Genomic DNA, 19,104 nt, shown 5'->3' with positions numbered 1-19,104 from the left:
TCATAGCAGATCTCTAGCAGAAACCCTACAAGCCAGAAAATTGGGTGTCAATATTCAACACTCTTAAAGAAAAGAATTTTCAGCCCAAAATTTCATATCCAGCCAATTGAGCTTCATAAGCAAAGGAGAAATAAAATATTTTATGGACAAGCAAATGCTGAGAGATTTTGTCACCACCAGGCCTACCTTACAAGAGCTCCTGAAGGAAGCACTAAACATGGAAAGGAACAACCAGTACCAGCTACTGCAAAAACATAACAAATTGTAAAGACCATTGACACTATGAAGCAACTGCATCAACTAATGGGAAAAACAACCCACTAGCATCAAAATGGCAGAATCAAATTCACACATAACAGTATTAAATGTAAATGGACTAAATGCCCCAATCAACAGGCACAGACTGGCAAATTGGATAAAGTGTCAAGACCCATCAGTGTGCTGTATTCAGGAGACCCATCTTACATGCAAAGACTTCCATAGGCTCAAAATAATGGGATGGAGGAAGATTTACCAAGCAAACAGAAAGCAAAAAAAAAGCAGGGGTTGCAATCTAAGTGTCTGATAAAACAGACTTTAAACAAACAAAAATCAAAAGAGACAAAGAAGGGCATTACATAATGGTAAATGGATCAATGCAACAAGAAGAGCTAACAATCCTAAATATATATGCACCCAATACAGGAGCACCCAGACACATAAAGCAAGTTCTTAATGACCTACAAAGAGACTTAAACACCCACACAATAATAGTGGGAGACTTTCACACTCAACTCTCAATATTAGAGAGATCAATGAGACAGAAAATTAACAAGGATATCCAGGACTTAAACTCAGATCTGGACCAAGTAGACCTAATAGATATCTACAGAACTCTCTACCTCAAATCAACAGAATAGACATTCTTTTCAGTACCACATCACACTTGACCACATAATTGGAAGTAAATCACTCCTCAGCAAATGTAAAGGAATGGAAATCATAACAGTCACTCAGACCATAGTGCAATCAAATTAGAACTCAGGATTAAGAAACTCACTCAAAACTGCACAGCTACATGGAAACTGAACAACCTGTTCCTGAATGACTACTGGATAAACAATGAAATGAAGGCAGAAGTAAAGATTTTCTTTGGAACCAATGAGAACAAAGACACAATATACCAGAATCTCTGGGACACATTTAAAGCAGTGTGTAAAGGGAAATTTATAGCACTAATTCCCACAAGAGAAACGAGAAAAAATCTAAAATCAACTCCCTAATGTCATGATTAAAACAACTAGAGAAGCAAGATCAAACAAATTCAAAAGCTAGCAGAAGACAAGAAATAACTTAGATCAGAGAAGAACTGAAGGAAACAGAAACACAAAAAAACCCTTCAAAGAAATCAATGCATCCAAGAGCTGGTTTTTTGAAAAGATCAACAAAATAGATAGACCATTAGCCAGACTAATAAAGAAGAAAAGAGAGAAGAATCAAATAGGTGCAATAAAAAATAATAAAGGGGATATCACCACCAACCCCACAGAAATACAAACTACCATCACAGAATACTACAAATACCTCTATGCAAATAAACCAGTAAATCTAGAAGAAATGGGTAAATTCCTAGACACTTACACCCTCCCAAAACTAAACCAGGAAGAAGTTGAACCCCTGAATAGACCAATAAGAAGGTCTGAAATTGAGGTAGCAATTCCTAGCCTACCAACCAAAAAACGTCCAGGACCAGACAGATTCACAGCAGAATTCTACCAGAAGTACAAAGATGAGCTGGTGCCATTCCTTGTGAAACTATTTCAAACAATACAAAAAGAGGGAATCTTCCCTAACTGATTTTATGAGACCAACATCACCCTGATACCAAAACCAGGCAGGGACACAACTAAAAAGGAACATTTCAGGCCAATATCCCTGATGAACATTGATGCGAAAATCCTCAATAAAACACTGGCAAACTGAGTCCAACAGCACATCAAAAAGCTTATCCATCACAATCAAGTTGGCGTCATCCCTGGGATGCAAGGCTGGTTCAACGTACGCAAATCTATAAACATAATCCATCACATAAACAGAACCAAAGACAAAAACCACATGATTATCTCAACAGATGCAGAGAAGGCCTTCGACAAAATTCAACAGCCCTTCATGCTAAAAACTCTCAATAAACTAGGTATCTATGGAACGTATCTCAAAATAGTAAGAGCTATTTATACAAACCCACAGTCAATATCATCCTGAATGGGCAAAAACTGGAAGCATTCCCTTTAAAAACCAGCACAAGACAAGGATGCTCTCTCTCATCACTCCTATTCAACGTAGTATTGGAAGTTCTAGCCAGGGCAACCAGGCAAGAGAAAGAAATAAAGTGTAGTCCAGTTAGGAAAACAGGAAGTCAAATTGTCTCTATTTGCAGACAACATGATTGTATATTTATAAGACCCCACTGTCTCAGCCCAAAATCTCCTTAAGCTGATAAACAACTTCAGCAAAGTCTCAGGATACAAAATCAATGTGTAAAAATCACAAGCATTCCTATACACCAGTAACGGACAAACAGAGAGCCAAATCATGAGTGAACTCCCATTTACAATTGCTACAAAGAGAATAAAATACCTAGGAATACAACTAACAAGGGTGTGAAGGACCTCTTCAAGGAGAACTACAAACCACTGCTCAAGGAAATAAGAGAGGATACAAACAGATGGAAAAATATTCCATGCTCATGGTTAGGAAGAATCAATATCGTGAAAATCGCCATACTGCCCAAAGTAATTTATAGATTCAATGCTATCCCCATCAAGCTACTAATGATTTTCTTCACAGAATTGCAGAAAACCAACTTAAACTTCATATGGAACCAAAAAGAGCCTGCAGAGCCAAGACAATCCAAAGCAAAACAAAACAAAACAAAACAAAACAAAACAAAACAAACAACAAAAAAAACAAAGCTGGAAGCATCACACTATCTGACTTCAATCTAAGGCTACAGTAATCAAAACAGCATGATACTGGTACCAAAACAGATATATAGACCAATGGAACAGAACGCAGGCCTTGGAAGTAAGACCACATATCTACAACCATCTGATCTTTGACAACCCTGACAAAAACAAAATCAAGCAACGGGGAAAGGATTCTCTAATTAATAAATGGTGTTGGGAAAACTAGCTAGCCATATGCAGAAAGCTGAAAACACCTTATACAAAAGTTAACGCCAGATGGATTAAAGATTTAAACATAAGATCTGACACCATAAAAACCCAAGAAAAAAACCTAGGCAATACCATTCAGGATGTAGGCATGGGCAAGGACTACATGAGCTAAAACACCAAAAGCAATAGCAACAAAAGCCAAAATAGACAAATGGGATCTGATTAATGAAAGTGCTTCTGCACAGCAAAAGAAACTATCCAGAGTGAACAGGAAACCAACAGAATGGGAAACAGTTTTTGCAACCTACCCATCTGACAAAGGGCTAATGTCTAGAATCTACAAAAAACTGAAACAAATTTATAAGAAAAAAAAACAACCCCATCAAAAAAAGGGCAAAAAATATGAACAGACACTTCTCAAAAGAAGACATTTATGCAGGTAACAAACATAAAAAAAAAAGCTCATCATCTCTCGTCGTTAGAGAAATGCAAATCAAAACCACATTGAGATACCATCTCACACCAGTTAGAATGGTGATCATTAAAAAATCAGGAGACAACAGACGCTGGAGAGGCTATGGAGATATCGAAATGCTTTTACACTGTTGGTGGGAGTGTAAATTAGTTCAACCATTGTGGAAGACAGTGTGGTGATTCCTCAAGGATCTAGAACTAGAAATAGCATTTGACCCAGCAATCCCATTACTGGGTATATACCCAAAGGATTATAAATCATTCTATTATAAAGACACATGCATACATACATTTATTGTGGCACTGTGCATAATAGCAAAGACTTGGAACTGACCCAAATGCCCATCAATGATAGACCAGACAAAGAAAATGTAGCACAAATATACCATGGAATACTCTACATCCATAAAAAAGGATGAGTTAATGTCCTCTGCAGGAACATGGATGAAGCTGGAAACCATCATTCTCAGCAAACTGACACAAGAACAGAAAACCAAACACCACATGTTCTCACTCATAAGTGGGTGTTGAACAATGAGAACACGTGCACATAGGGAGGGGAACATCACACACCAGGGCCTGCCGGGGGGTAGGAGACTTGGGGAGGGATAGCAGGGGGTGAGGGGATAGGGGAGGGATAGCATTAGGAGAAATACCTAACATAGATGACAGGATAATGGATGCAGCAAACCACCATGTCATGTGTATAACTATGTAACAAACCTGCATGTTCTGCACATGTACCCCAGAACTTAAAGTACAACAAAAAAAAGTTAAACAAAACAAACAAAAAAAAAACAATGGGGATAATATCTCCAGGCCATGTCAGAGACCTTTGCAGCAGCCTCACAGGCCTGGAGGCCTAAGAGGAAAAAATGGTTTCATTGGCTGGACCCAGGACCCCCTGCTGTATGCAGCCTAGGGACTTGGGGCCCTGCATCCCAGTTGCTGTAGCCATGACTAAAAGGGGCCAAGGTATAGCTCAGGCCATGGCTTCAGAGGGTGCAAGCCCAAGCCTTGGCAGCTTCCACATGGTGTTAGCCTGCAGGTGCACAGATCAAGAACTGGGATTTGGAAACCTCCTCTTAGATTTCAGAGGATGTACAGAAGTGCCCAGATGTCCAGGCAGACATTGCTGCAGGGGAGGGGCCCTCCTGGAGAATCTCTGCTAGAGCAGTGTGGAAGGGAAATGTGGGGTTGAAGCCCCCACAGAGTCCTCACTGGGGCACTGCCTAGTGGAGCTGTGAGACAAGGGCCACCATCCTTCAAACCTCAGAATGGTAGATCCACCAAGAGCTTGCACCGTACACCTGGAAAAGCCACACTCAATGCCAGCCCATGAGAGCAGCTGGGAGGGAGGTTGTAACTTGCAAAGCCACAGGGGTGGGGCTGCCCAAGACCATAGGAACCCATCTCTTACAACAGTGTGACCTGGATGTGAGACATGAAGTCAAAGGAAATCATTTTGGAGCTTTTAAGATTTGACTGCCTCGCTTGATTTTGGACTTGCATGGGTCCTTTAGCCCCTTCGTTTTGGCCAATTTCTCCCAATTTGGAACAGGTGTATTTATCCAATGTCTACACTGCCATTGTATCTAGAAAGTAACTAGCTAACTTTTGATTTGTCTCACATGAGACTGTGGATTGTGGACTTCTGAGTTAATGCTGAAATGAGTTAAGACTTTGGGGGACTGTTGGGAAGGCATAATTGGTTCTGAAATGTGAGCACACGAGACCTAGGAGTGGCCAAAGGCAGAATGATATGGTTTGGCTGTGTCCCCACCCAAATCTCATCTTGAATTGTAGCTGCCATAATTCCCCCATGTTGTGGGAAAACCCTGATAGGAGATAATTGAATCATAGGGGCGGTTTCTCCCATACTGTTCTCATGGTAGTGAATAAGTCTCAGATCTGATGATTTTATAAGGAGTTCCCCCTTTCATTTGGCTCTCATTTTCTCTTACCTGCAGCCATGTAAGCCATGCCTCTCACCTTCCGTCATGATTGTCAGGCCTCCCCAGCCATGTGGAACTGTGAGTCCATTAAACCTCTTTTTCATTATAAATCACCCAGTCTCAGGTATGTATTTATCAGCAGCATGAAAACAGACTAATACAAGGTGTATCATCTTTTATCTTTTATACTATATTTTTACTGTACCTTTTCTATGTGTAGATATATTTAGATACACTAACACTTACCACTGTGTTAATTGTCTACAGTAATCAGTATAGTAACATACTGTATAGTTTTGCAGCCTAGGAAAAATAAGCTATCCATATAGCCTAAGTGTTTAGTAGGCTACACCACCTAGGTTTGTATAAGTGCTCTACATTGTCCGTGCAATAAGATAGCCTAACAACATATTTCTCAGAACATATCTCCATTGTTAAATGATTCACGACTGTGCTTGAAACACGATTTTAGTCATTATTGATAGCAGTCTGCCCTATCCCCTCAAAATCTTCTCTATCTCAACCCGTCATTCACATATGCATACATACATACACTTATTTAACTTCTATAATTAGGTACCACCTTACTTTCTTGACTCTAATAAAAGTAATTTTCTCTCTAATATATAAAAATCCGATGGTTTCACCACTCCATCAATGAACCTGTAATTTAAGAGTTAACCAATTTCTCCCTCATTCAACTCAAAAAGCAATGTTTTCTAGTGAGCGCAATGTCAAGAACATAAGAAAAACTATCACACATTCCCAGGTAGATATTTCTTACCTTTTTTCTGATTGTGAAAATAATACATTAAAAGCTCAAAATTATTTAGAAAATTTATTAAACTAATTATGGCATATTCATATGAAGAAATACTATGAATTAATCAAAAAGCAACAAATATGAAATGTTCAGAATATATTATGTGGATAAAACAACTTACAAGACTGCATGGTTTAATCCCAATGTCGTTAAAAGATGAAAAAAAGAGAAAGATCAATTGATTGGGTGTTCTATGAGCCAGAACTTTTTAAAACTATTTTTGAGAAAGACTACTGATAAGCACAAAGTAAGATGGTAGGCCAGGCACCGGGGTTCATCTTTTCTTTTTCTTTAAAAAATTTAATTTGGCCAGGTATGGTGGCTCACATCTGTAATCCCAGCAATTCGGGAGGCCAAGGTGGGTGAAATGTTTGAAGACAGGAGTTTGAGACCAGCCTGGCCAACATGGCAAAACCCCATCTCTATAAATACAAAAATTAGCTGGGTGTGGTAGTGTACACCTGTAGTCCTAGCTACTCAGGAGGCTGAGGCATGAGAATCATTTGAACACAAGAGGCAGAGGTTGCAGTGAGCCAAGACCACACCACTGCACTCCAGCCCAAACAACAGAGTGAAATTCTGTCTCAAAAAAAACCCCCACAAATTTTAATTATAATTAAAAAAAAATCACTCCTCCCAGACCCAACTCTCTTGTAGCTAACAATAAACTCTAGACCAAAACTAAAACAAAGCAAGCAAATAAAAACCCTGAAGGCAATGAAGAGTAAAGAAAAGTAATACAGATCTAGATAGAAGTTGACTCTGGGGAAAAAGGTAATGACACAAAGTGAGTTATCGGTCTTTAATGACTATTAACCTGAGCACACATCAAAGTTGGCACCACACAGTGTATATAAAACTCCAACAGAAAACTCACAGTCTTTCTAGCTGAAGAACAACAGGGTACAGTTCAAAGAAATCAGAGCTGCAGGAAAGTAAGGTGAGAATCCTGGAAAGGAGAGATTTCCAAATTCTATAAATAAAGCCTTTTCAAATATCTGTCTCATCTCTGAACTACCACCCAAGTGCTGCCATCCAAGACAAAATTTATAGTTTAAGTCCAACCAATTTACTTGTCTGGTAGAAGGGAGGAAGAAAGAAAGGAAGGAGGAGGAGGAGGAAGGTGTGGTATTCTGTTTGCATCACTATAAAGAAATATCTGAGGCTGGGTAATTTATAAAGAAAATCTGTTTCATTTGCTCTGTGTTTTGCAGGGTGTACAGAAAACATGGTGCCAGCGTCTGCTTCTGATGAGGGCCTTAGGAAGCTTACAATCACAGTGGAAGACAAAAAGAGAACAAGCACATCACATGGCAACAGCAGGAGCAAGAGATAGGCAGGTGAGGTGCCAGGCTCTTTTAAACAACCAGATCTCACAGGAACTCAGGGCTAGAACTCACCTATCACCAAAGGGATGTTGCTAAGCCATTCATGAGGGATCTGCCCTGTGATCCAATCACCTCCCACCAGGCCCCAGTTCTAACACTGGGAATCACATGAATTTGGAGGGAACAAATATCCAAACCATATCAGGAGGGAAAGGAGAAAGGGAAGGAGGAAAGGAGGGATGAAAAAGAGGAGGAAGAAGGAAGAAAGGGAGGAAAGAAGAAACCTTTTCAGAGGAATGGAATTGAATCTAGAATCTCCACAACATAATAGTCAATATTTTTGATACTGATATCAAGAATACAACCCAAAATTACTCCATATACAAAGAAACAGGAAAATGTGATCCATTTTCAAGAAGAGACAATCCACAAATCCAAACCTAGAAGACCTAGATGCTGAAATAGGCAGATAAAGATTTTAAAGCTTACAACATGAAAGAAAATAGGTTTGCAATAACGTAAAAATAAGAAATTGCAGTAGAGGAAAACTATAACAAAGAACCAAATGTAAATGCTACAACTAAAAAATGCAATGTCTAAACTAAAAAATTCATGAATAGGCTTAACAGCAGACTAAAGATAACAGAAGAGACAGTGAATTTGAAAAAATGATCAATATTACTGAATCTAAAGAACAGAGAAAAATACTTGGAAAAAAAAAATAGTCTCACAGACCTACAGAACATCAAAAGGTCCAACATAGGTATAATTGGAATCCCAGAAGAAGAAGAGGGGATAAGACAAAAAATATTTGGACAAATACCGTAGCTCTTGATAGAGATTTGTATTACACTGACATACACATTTGTCAATATTCAACAAAGATACACTTAACATTCAGCAAATATACACAAAATTCTACATTCACTTGGGCAGCTCATTGTGTATAAAATTTATGTCAAAAGAAGAAAACTGTAAAGAGATTGTTGAATTCCAGTAAATAATATATATGTTTAAGTGTTTGCAAGGAAATATATTGGTGTCTTCAATTTACTCTAAAATTCATTCCCCTCCAAAAAGGGGATTAATAATGGATAAAAGAATGGATATGTAGACAGATATTTGATAAAGCAAGTATAGTAAGTAATGTTAATGGCAGAATTTATGTGGTGGACATACAGGTATTGGCTATTAAGTTTTTTGTTTGTTTGTTTTACTTTGCTATATGTTTGAAATTTTTCTAATAAAATTTTGAGGGAAAAAAGCCATTGTGCCTTAGTGTGTCAATGGATTAACACAAATTGTTTTTTTAAAAAACAAGAGCTACATGTTATTTCATCCTCTCTCTATTAATCCTTAGCTTCTACATCACCCAAATTCAGCCAATGGATCTACCTTATTCAAGTAACTATTTAGAATGAGAAGTACATACAGATTGGTGAAGAACAAAGGGAAGGCAAAATGACTATTTGGTTGTTTCCTTATTTTTCATTGCACCAAATATTAGAAAATAATAAATAAGAAACATGTCTTCTATGTTCACTAACCAATACAAAATAACTCCTTTACTTTTTCATTCTAGACATGTGATGGAGAACTGAGGTATTATAATTACAGTTATCGTTCAGTAAATGTGAGGGATTGGTTCCAGAACCCTCCATGGATACCAAAATCCATGGATGCTCTAGTTCCTTATATAAATGGTATAGTATTTGCATATAACCTACACATATCCTCCAATATGCTTTAAATCATCTCTTGATTACTTATAATACCTAATACAATGTAAATGCTATTGATATAGTTGCTACACTGTATTGTTTGGGGGAAAATGAAAATAAAAAATTCTGCACATGTTCAGTACAGACACATTCATTTTTTTTTTCCAAATATTTTTGATCTGCAGTTAGTTAAATCCATAGAAGTGAAATCCATGAATAGGGAGGCCCAATTATATATTGTTGCTTGAAAAAAGGCCAAATCTACACACGAATTATTGTCTTATTATCAGATTTCAAAATGGGACCTTTCAAAAATACTGTACATTAAGTTCTTCTACAGAAAAAGCAAAACATAAAAAACAAAATTCAAAAGTTTTATATGAATTTTGTATTAAAAATACCAAGGCAAAATAACAGAACTTAAGTGCTGCAGTGATTTTTAAATCTTGCTATTTTATTGTTTACCTTCAAGTTCTTCCAGATGTGAGGCAGTTCCTTGTGTCCTGGGTTGAATATAAGATAACTTAAACTTGGGCACCACAAATGGTACTTCTTTGCCATCAGATGGTAATTTGGAAAGCAAATAATCCTCAGTACAGCCAAACTGAGGCTTTACAGAAACAGAAGTCAATGGAGGCACAGAGATAGCAGCATTCTGACTATTTGGGAGTGTCGCTTTATAATCTCTTTCCACAGAAACTGCACATAAAAGAAAAAGGAAAAGAAAAAAGTCATAAATATGAATATAAGTTACATATAATCTAAACCTAGTATATTTTGATATTTAACCATTTTAGAACAAATTACTGACATATTTACTCTTGGGTCTTATCAAACAATTCTGGAATCTACATTAATTTTGTCCAGACAATGTTTGAGCAATTAAAACATTATTGCTAAAGTGCATTAACTTATCATAATGGTAAAAGCAGCTTTAAAAGGGTCTTATTCCCACAAGAATCCACAGATGGAAAACAATTTTATTTCACAGTTAGTTACACAGTGCTTTCAAGTAAAAATCTAGTCATTTAAAAATACTGTCAACAAAAGCAATTCTTGTCAGTACTACTGGTTAACATCAGTCTTAACTGCATATAGCAACACTATAAGGAAGCTAAAGGTCTCTAAGTCTAAAAATCTCAACCAAATCACAAAATAAAATACATTATGACCCTCAATATATTTCACAATAGCAGCTATCCCTGTCGTAGTTTTTATGACCCATTTTATTCATTCTCTAGAATCATATGTGATTCCTCAGTTACATGACTTACGATGGGAACTAAGTTATTCTTTATATATATATAACGCTATCTGTAGACTGAATGAAAGTACAAATATTATTGTGTAGAAATTTATGAAATGTTTCAATGTAAAAAAGAAGCCTGCATACTCAAATATACTATGAAGCTCTGCTCTAAAAAGGAGCCAGAGAAGAGATAAGAAAGCCATGCAATAAAGAGAGAACTCTCCAAGGGTCCTTAATAAATGTGGGTCTTCATAAAGTTACAGGTCTCTTCCCCACTGGTTATTGATTAATTCAAGGCATTTTTAATGTTATATACATATTCAAAATTGTCTTTATTTAAATCAAAACATTGGTCAGAATATGTTGTCTCTCAAACATACTTCTCTTCCCTCCTTGCCTTTGACTACACTATTTCATCTACCTGTAACACCCATATCCAGCTTTCAGCTTCTCTTCCTTCTTCCAACCATCTTGCTAAACTCCTATTCAGATTTCCAGGGCAAATGCAATCTTCTTTATGGTAAGGTCTTACGTGTCTCTTGGATTGAATTAATCTCTCTCCCCTATGCTCCAGATGATGTGAAGTTATAAAATATTTATCTAGTGTGCCTTATATTTCTGCTTCCCCCAAGAAGTTGGAAAACATGCCTATTTTTTGATATTACAAAATGCCACAAATGAAGAAGGTGCTACATAAATGTTACTGACATCAAAATAAAACAAAACTCACAGTTGTGTTTTTCTGTTTCACCATAGAAACATCCTCTACAGCAACTCTTTATAAATTCTGTTGCCATTACATTCAATTTCCAATATCCAGCAAAAGATACGAACTTCCAATCGTAGTATTAATCTGTGGTAGAATAGAAAACAAGTTAACATGCTCCTCATGCTTAATGCCATTAGATGTTACTAAATAAACCATATTGTCTGTCTTTATAAGACACAATGAGGATTCTCAAGCAAAAACACTTAAGAGGAAGATAGATTTTTGTAATGGTATGAAATGTCATACAACTTATTTATAAGTTGTTAAAATGGCATGTTTAGAAATTACTAAATAAACAATCTCAATGTTAACATCTGGAAAAAATGAGAAAAATCCCATCCTTAATTTTCTTTCAGGAAAAATAAGATGGAAGATTGAGTGGAGAGATATAGAGTAACAAGACGAGGGGGATGTGTTTATGAGAAAGAGAAGGGACAGTGTGGAAAAAGAAAAGCAACATGGAAGAAACATAGAAAAACAGAAAAAAGAGAAAGAAGAAAAAAGAGGTAAACAAGGACTTTTGCTGATAAAACAGCAAGAAGCCTAAGACAAGAGCACATAGAATTAAGAAGAGATGTTTGGGAAGGGAATTGAAAAGGAAAAGGTGAAAAACAAGTGTGAGCAAACCTAGAAATAGAGAGTGGAGACTAGACAGCAGGAGAGACAGAGTGAACTGAGGAAGAGCGAGAGATAAGAAGTAAAGAGGGAAAGAGTAGAATGAAGCAGAGAGAGAGGGAAAGGGAAATAAGGATGAGAGGCATAAAAGGTCAGAGAAATCAAAGAAGAAAAGAGGACGTAAAAGGGGTAAGACAAGGAGAGAGGGGAAAACAATATGCAAAAGAAAAAAAGGAGAAAAGAAAAAATGTTCAAAGAAACAGTAAAAGTTGGAAACTGAACAGAGGATGAAAGACGAGAAAAGGGGGAAAAGACTGAGATAGAGACAGCAGAGTAAATTTAGGAGCATTGGTCAAAGAATACAAAATTACAGTTTGGATAGGAGAAATAGGTTCAATGGCTTTACTGTACTATGTGGTGATTACGGCTAATGAAGATCTGTCGTCCTCTTGAGAGATGCTAAGGCTAGATATTTAATTTCTCTCCACAAAAATAACTATGTCAGGTAATGCAGATGTTAGCTAGTTTTAACCATTTCACAATGTGTAGGCACTTCAAAACATCACATTGTATATAATAAATACATATGATTTGGTCAATTTAAAAAGTAAAGAAAAAGTGTATCAAAAAAAGTAAAGACAGAGTGGTAAAGAAGAGAGGGTTAGAGAGTTAGGAGAATATGAGGATAAAGGAAAACAGACTAGGAGAAAGGGAGATGAAATTAAAAAGTTGATAGGGAAAGAAACTAAGTATCTTAAAGAAAAGCTTATTCATTATCATATTCTAATAAGTACATACATAGTATAACTAAAAAAAAAAAATTTCTCTTTCACCTGATCTATTTTAATCTATGTCCAAGCAAAAGTTGAAAGAAAATAAGGCACTCCATTAAAAGTGTGAGAAAACATTCACTTCCTCCAGATCAATTATTCTGGTAATTCAAAGGCCCTATAATGGGGACCAATAAACAAATAAACTGCATACTTTATGAATTATTTTAACCTTTAGAGTTACATTAATAGAAAAGTATACCTTAAGCACTACATCACATACACACAAAAAGATACCACAAATAAGATACAATGCAAATAAAGGAAGTCTATTTTATATTTACCAGGAAATTAAATTGTATAAGAACTTCATGTCCAATTTCTCATCATCCTTGGTCTCAATGCCTTTGTTCTAAATGTACTCTCTTCATTTATGCCTACTTAAACTCCACACATTTTTTACAAGAGATTTTAAATATATGCGAAGAAGTGTAGCAAAACCCTAACCAATCAGATTAAAATAATTATCAATTCATGTTGTTAATCTTATTTCGCCTCTGCCTCCCCATTTACCCTGTCCTTTGGATTATTTTGAAATATTTTTTAATCACATAATTTCACCCATAAATACATAAATAATGATCTCTAAAACGTGGCAAAGGACTCAAGAGTTAACTTCAAGGGACTCTCACTGGCTGAAGGTGAATCATTTCAAGTATTAATACAAACAGTATCTGTAATGAATGGTAACATATCAAATGTTTCTAAAATGTTGCTCTTTTTAAAGATAACCATTATAGTATCATCATGTGTAAAATAACTAATATAACCAACTATTCAGTCACTGTTCAAATTTCTGCTATGGTCTCAATTTTTATAGTTGTTTTGTTGAAATTAAGATCAAAGTTTAAATTGTTTCATCTTTTGTTATTAGAAATAGTGCCAGCCAAGATAAGTGGCTCACACCTGTAATCCCAGCACTTTGGGAGGCCAAGGTGGCCAGATCACGAGGTCAAGAGATCAAGACCATCCTGGCCAACATGGTGAAACCCCATCTCTAGAAGAAAAAAAAAAAAGAAAGAAATGGTGGCACAGTAGCTTAGTGTACACATATTTCTTAGATATTTCTCAGTATATTTCTGTAAGATAGATTCCTAGAGATAAGACTATGGGGTCAAAAGGTGTATGTATGTAATTTTGCTTGTATTGCCAAAATTCTCTCTGAAGCTACACCATTTTGCATTCCCAATAGCAACATATAAGAGTACCTTTTTCTGTTACCAACAAAACGCATTGTCAAACTGATGAACTTCTGCCAGTGTGATAGGAAAGAAATGATATATTGTGTTGTTTTAATTTACATCTATTATAAGTGATGTTCAGCTTCTTGTCATATAAGATTTATCTGTAACTGTTTGTAAGAATTCTGTTCATTATTTCCTGCTGATATTTTCATAAAGCTGTTGATCTTTTTCTTCTCCAGTTTTTGGAGTTCTTTAGATATTTGAGAGATTAACACTTGTCCATGATACAAGTGGCAAACATCCTTCTGGTTTGTCATTTGTCTTTTTGCTTTGACTATGGCATTTTCTGTTATGCAAAAGTGTGTGTGTTTTACAGATCACAAAATAATTTACCCATGTTTTCTTCCAGTACTTAGTGTTATTTTCTATACTGATATCCTGTTATACAGTATGAGAAATGGATTCACACTTACCTCTTCTCAACTGGCTATCTCATTAGCAAAAACACCACATACTAAAAATTCCATATTTTCTCCATTTACAGGATGCTCCCTTTAGTACACATTAAATTTCCATATGCAATTGGGTTTATTGTGCATTTCTATTCTAATTGTTCTGTCTATTCTTGTACCAATGGCATACCATTTTAATCTTAAAGGCTTATATCATGTTATAACATGTAGCAAGATAAGCCATCTTTACTGCTCTTCACTTTCTGCATTTTCTTAGCTGTTCTTTCTTGTCTGTTCTTGAAAATGAACTTTATAATCTGTCTAGCCATAGGAGAAAAAATCTAATGGTACTTTCATCAGGATCATATTAAATTTGTAAATTATTTTTTAAAACCTGACATCTCTAAGAATATTGAGTCTTCCTACCCAGAACATAGTATATCTTTATATTTGTTCAGGTTTACGGTTGTGCCTTTGAGAGTTTTTATAGGTCTCATAAAAATTCTGAAGATTTCTCATTAAGTGTATGCCTATATAATTTGCTTGGCTAATTAAATGGCATCTCTTCTTCCATTACATCTTGTGACTGATTTTTTTTTCCTCTGAAAACTTTAATACAATTGAACATTTCATCCCCCTCCAACAGTAATCAAAGCAAACCTTATATCATTATTTTATCATTATTATTCTTGCTATATCAAACTAAATTCCAGGAATGTAAGAAAGTCTGACTTGGAAATAATACATAGGAAAAGGATGAAGTAATGCATTACATTTTTTAGTTTTTCCTTGTAAGTATACATTGAGATCTACTTATCTGATAGCAGCACTGCCGGTTTTGACTGAGTTTGTTTCCTGCCAGAGGGAATGCAGTATGGTAGCATTCTCTTTGCAACAAATTAAGAAGATAGTAACAAATAACAGAAGAAATACTTCTACACGCAACAAATTAAGAAGATAGTAACAAATAACAGAAGAAATACTTCTACACATGTATTTTCCGTGGGCAATACAAGTATATAATTATGAAGAAATATGCCTCAACTATGCTTTTTTTAATTTCTCAAGGTTTACTGGTTTGTTTTTCCTTTTTTTTTTTTTTTTTTTTTTTGAGACAGCGGCGGACTCTCACACTAAGCCAGAGCACAGTGGCGTAATCTCGGCTTACTGCAACCTCCGCCTACCCGTTCAAGTGATTCTTCCGCCTCAGCCTCCTGAGTAACTGGGACTACAAGCGCACACCACCATGCCCAGCTAATTTCTATATTTTTTAGTAGAGACAGGGTTTCACCATGTCAGTCAGGATGGTCTAGATCTCTTGACCTCGTGATCCACCCTCCTCGGCCTCCCAAAGTGCTGGGATTACAGGCGTGAGCCACCGCGCCTGGCCTATTTTTAAAATGTATACATTTTCAAAGGCCCTATTCAGCCCCAGCATATCAGAGTAAAACACTCCTTAACTACCCAAATCAAATGAATATTCTCTCATCTGTAAATATCTAGTGTCTTAAAAAAAAAAAGTTTAACATTTTTCTTAACATTTGATGAGATCTTGTTCTATTTCCTCTGTTAGAATATAAACTGTTCAGAAACAATATTGTACTCACTTTCTGCTTAGCACTCAGCACACTATATGATGCTGGAAATGTAGCTGAAACTCAGCAAATACCTAGTTAGTAGATAAGGAAACAAAGTACAACAACTATCTCCTATAAAAACTCACAATATATTCATCAAACCACATCTCTGACCCCAATCAGCTTGCAAATACTTAACGTTAATTATAACAGAAATGTGAAAGAATTGGTTAAAAATGACTACTACTTTAAGGGGAAAAGTCCTTAATGCTGATGACCTTAAGACATCCAAAATGAGTTGGGGAAGATGGAGGAAGGTAGTAGAGAGACAAACCTATATGAATAAAATGTGAAATCTGTTTAAAATGAACACCCAATAATACACTACAGAAAAGACAGTCAAAAAACATAAGTACATTTTCTTTTGTACAAAATAGAGTAACAGGGACAGATTTACCCTACCACTTGAAAAGCAAATAAAATAAATGAAACACCAATTTTCAAGACATTGGCTATCAGACAGCAAAGAACTGACAAATAGGAACTAAATGAGGTAACCTTACTCCCTTGAGGGAATTTCCAGGCAATGGGAACTTACCCAGGAAAAACCCAGTAGATTTTCTGAAATGAAGAGATGAAGGTGAGCATTTCTGTAACAGACTGCTATAGCATAAAGTGGTACATACAGAGAACTACAGAGGTCAGTAGAGGGTCCCACTCAAGTATTCAACATTGTACTGATCAGAGCACAAACAAAAGGAAGCTACACAAGACTAGGGAGAAAACACCATTAAAAAATTACAAAAAAACATACACAACCAGTCCTCACCAAATTCAGGAACGATGCCTGTCCCCACAAATCAGATAGAATTGGGATCAAATTGTTTACACAAAACTGTTTCCCAAAGCAAAATATATTTACGGATATCCAAAAATATTCAGCATACAAGGTAAAATTCACAATGTCTGGTAACCAACAAAAAAAGTTACCAGGTATACAATCAGCAAAAAATATACAGAACCCATAATGAAGAGGAAAAAAAAATCAATCAATTAGGAACAACCTAGAATTGCAACAAGGCAGTTGAGGACACTAAAATAGTTCCAGCTGGACTCAGTATGTTCAAAAGGTTAAGCAGAGATATGGAAGATATAAAAAAAGACCCAAATCCAATTCCTAGAGATGAAAACTATAATGTCTGAGATGGAAAATATACTGGATGGGATTAATACCAGACTAGATATTGCAAAAAAAAAAAAAAAAAAAAAAAAAAAAAAAAAAAAAGATTAATGCACTTGAAAGTAAAGATAAACTAACTAAAATGAGACACAGAGAAAAGACTAACATCAAAATTATAAAAAGCCTCTGTGACCCATGGGACAATTTGAAGTGACCCAAAATACTTATATTTGGAGTCCACAAAGATGATTGGAGATGGAGAGAGAGTATATTGAAGACATAATGGTCAAAATTTTCCAAAGTTGATAACTACATACCACAGATCTAAGACCCTTCACAAACACTAAGCTCAGGAAACATGAAGAAAACTACACCAAGGCACACCATAATAATATTGTTCAAAAATAGTGATGAGAAAATCTTAAAAGCACCTAGAGAAAGAACGCATGTTAGGTACATCGGAGCAAAGATTAGGAATAGCAGCATATAGCCAGGCATCGTGTTGCACAACTGTAATCCCAGTACTCAGGAGGCTGAGGTATAAGAATATCTTGAACCAGAGAGGCAGAGGTTGCAAGAAGCTGAGATCACGCCACTGCACTCCAACCTGGGCAACAGAGTGAGACTCTGTCTCAAAAAACTAATTAATTGAAAGGAGTAGTAGCATAGTTCTCAATGGAAACAATATAAAAAGAAAACAATGGAGCAAGATCTTTAATGTACTGAAAGAAAACACCCATCAACCTAGAATTTGACACTCAGAGAAGATCTTTCAAAAATGGAGGTGACATAAAGACTTCTTCAGACATAAAAAGTTGAAAGAACATTATTACCAACAGATCCACACCATAAGAAGTGTTAAATTACATCCTTCAGGCCAAAGGATAATACCTGAGAGAAATATGAATCTAAACAAAGGAATAAAGTGTACCATGAGTATAAATATATGATTTATTATTATTTAGATTTCTTTACAAGTTTATTAAGGCTTAGACAAAAAAATAACACTGTGACAAAAGTTTTCTAACATATATAAAACTAAAATGTATTACCATCAATAGCACAAAGGCCACATGGAGAAATAAAAGTAAATAATTATAAGGTTCTTATAGTATATGTGATGTGGTAACATATCATTTGAGCACTGACTGTGTAAAGTTAAACATATGTACTATAAACCCTAACACAACCACTAAAATAAGAAAACAGAGTTATAGCTTATAAGCCAACAAAGGAGATAAAATGGAATCATTTTAAAATAATAAAAGAAAAAAACAAAGAGGACAATGTAATATTAGTATAAGGCAAATAAATCAATAGAATTAAATTCAGAGCCCAGAAATAAACCCTTATATTTGTGGACAATTGATCTTTAACAAAGGTACCAAGAAACATTAAAGGGAAAGAAATAGTCTTTTCAACAAATGGTGCTAGGACACTGAATATCCACATGCCCTTTCCACCAAAAAAAAATTTGGATCCCTGCCTCACCCTATGTACAAAAATTAACTCAAAATTGATCACACACCTATATGTAAGAGTTAAAACTTCACACTCTTAGAATAAAACATATGAGCAATTCTTTGTAAACCTGGGTTAGGCAGTAATTTTTTAGACACAACACAAAAAGCATATGTGATCAAAGAAAGATTTGATGTATCAGATTTCACTGAAATTAGAAACTTTGTGCTTTAAAAGACACCATTAAGTAAGTGAAGAGACCACTCAGAGACCAAAAGAAGATATTTGCAAATCATACATCCAATAAAATATGGATTATAACCAGCATATA

General features: G+C 35.7%; 1 protein-coding gene across 4 annotated transcripts in view; it reads right to left on the bottom strand.

Moving 5' to 3' along the window:
* TC2N (tandem C2 domains, nuclear) overlaps positions 1-19,104 on the bottom strand; it is a 58,595-nt gene that overhangs the window by 25,643 nt on the left and 13,848 nt on the right. For all 4 annotated transcript variants that reach the window (XR_012516236.1, XM_074393467.1, XM_010350562.3 and 1 more), the window contains 2 exons: positions 11,436-11,558; positions 9,922-10,155 (listed from right to left, as the gene is read on the bottom strand). Coding sequence is in view for 3 of the 4 variants with exons in the window: in XM_074393467.1 (XP_074249568.1) it covers positions 9,922-10,155; positions 11,436-11,502 (301 nt within the window). In the remaining variant the exon portion in view is untranslated. The remainder of the gene's footprint in view (positions 1-9,921; positions 10,156-11,435; positions 11,559-19,104) is intronic.

Source organism: Saimiri boliviensis, chromosome 2 (genome assembly GCF_048565385.1).
Source record: "Saimiri boliviensis isolate mSaiBol1 chromosome 2, mSaiBol1.pri, whole genome shotgun sequence".
NCBI lineage: Eukaryota > Metazoa > Chordata > Mammalia > Primates > Cebidae > Saimiri > Saimiri boliviensis.
This window is presented reverse-complemented; position numbering and strand designations above follow the sequence as displayed.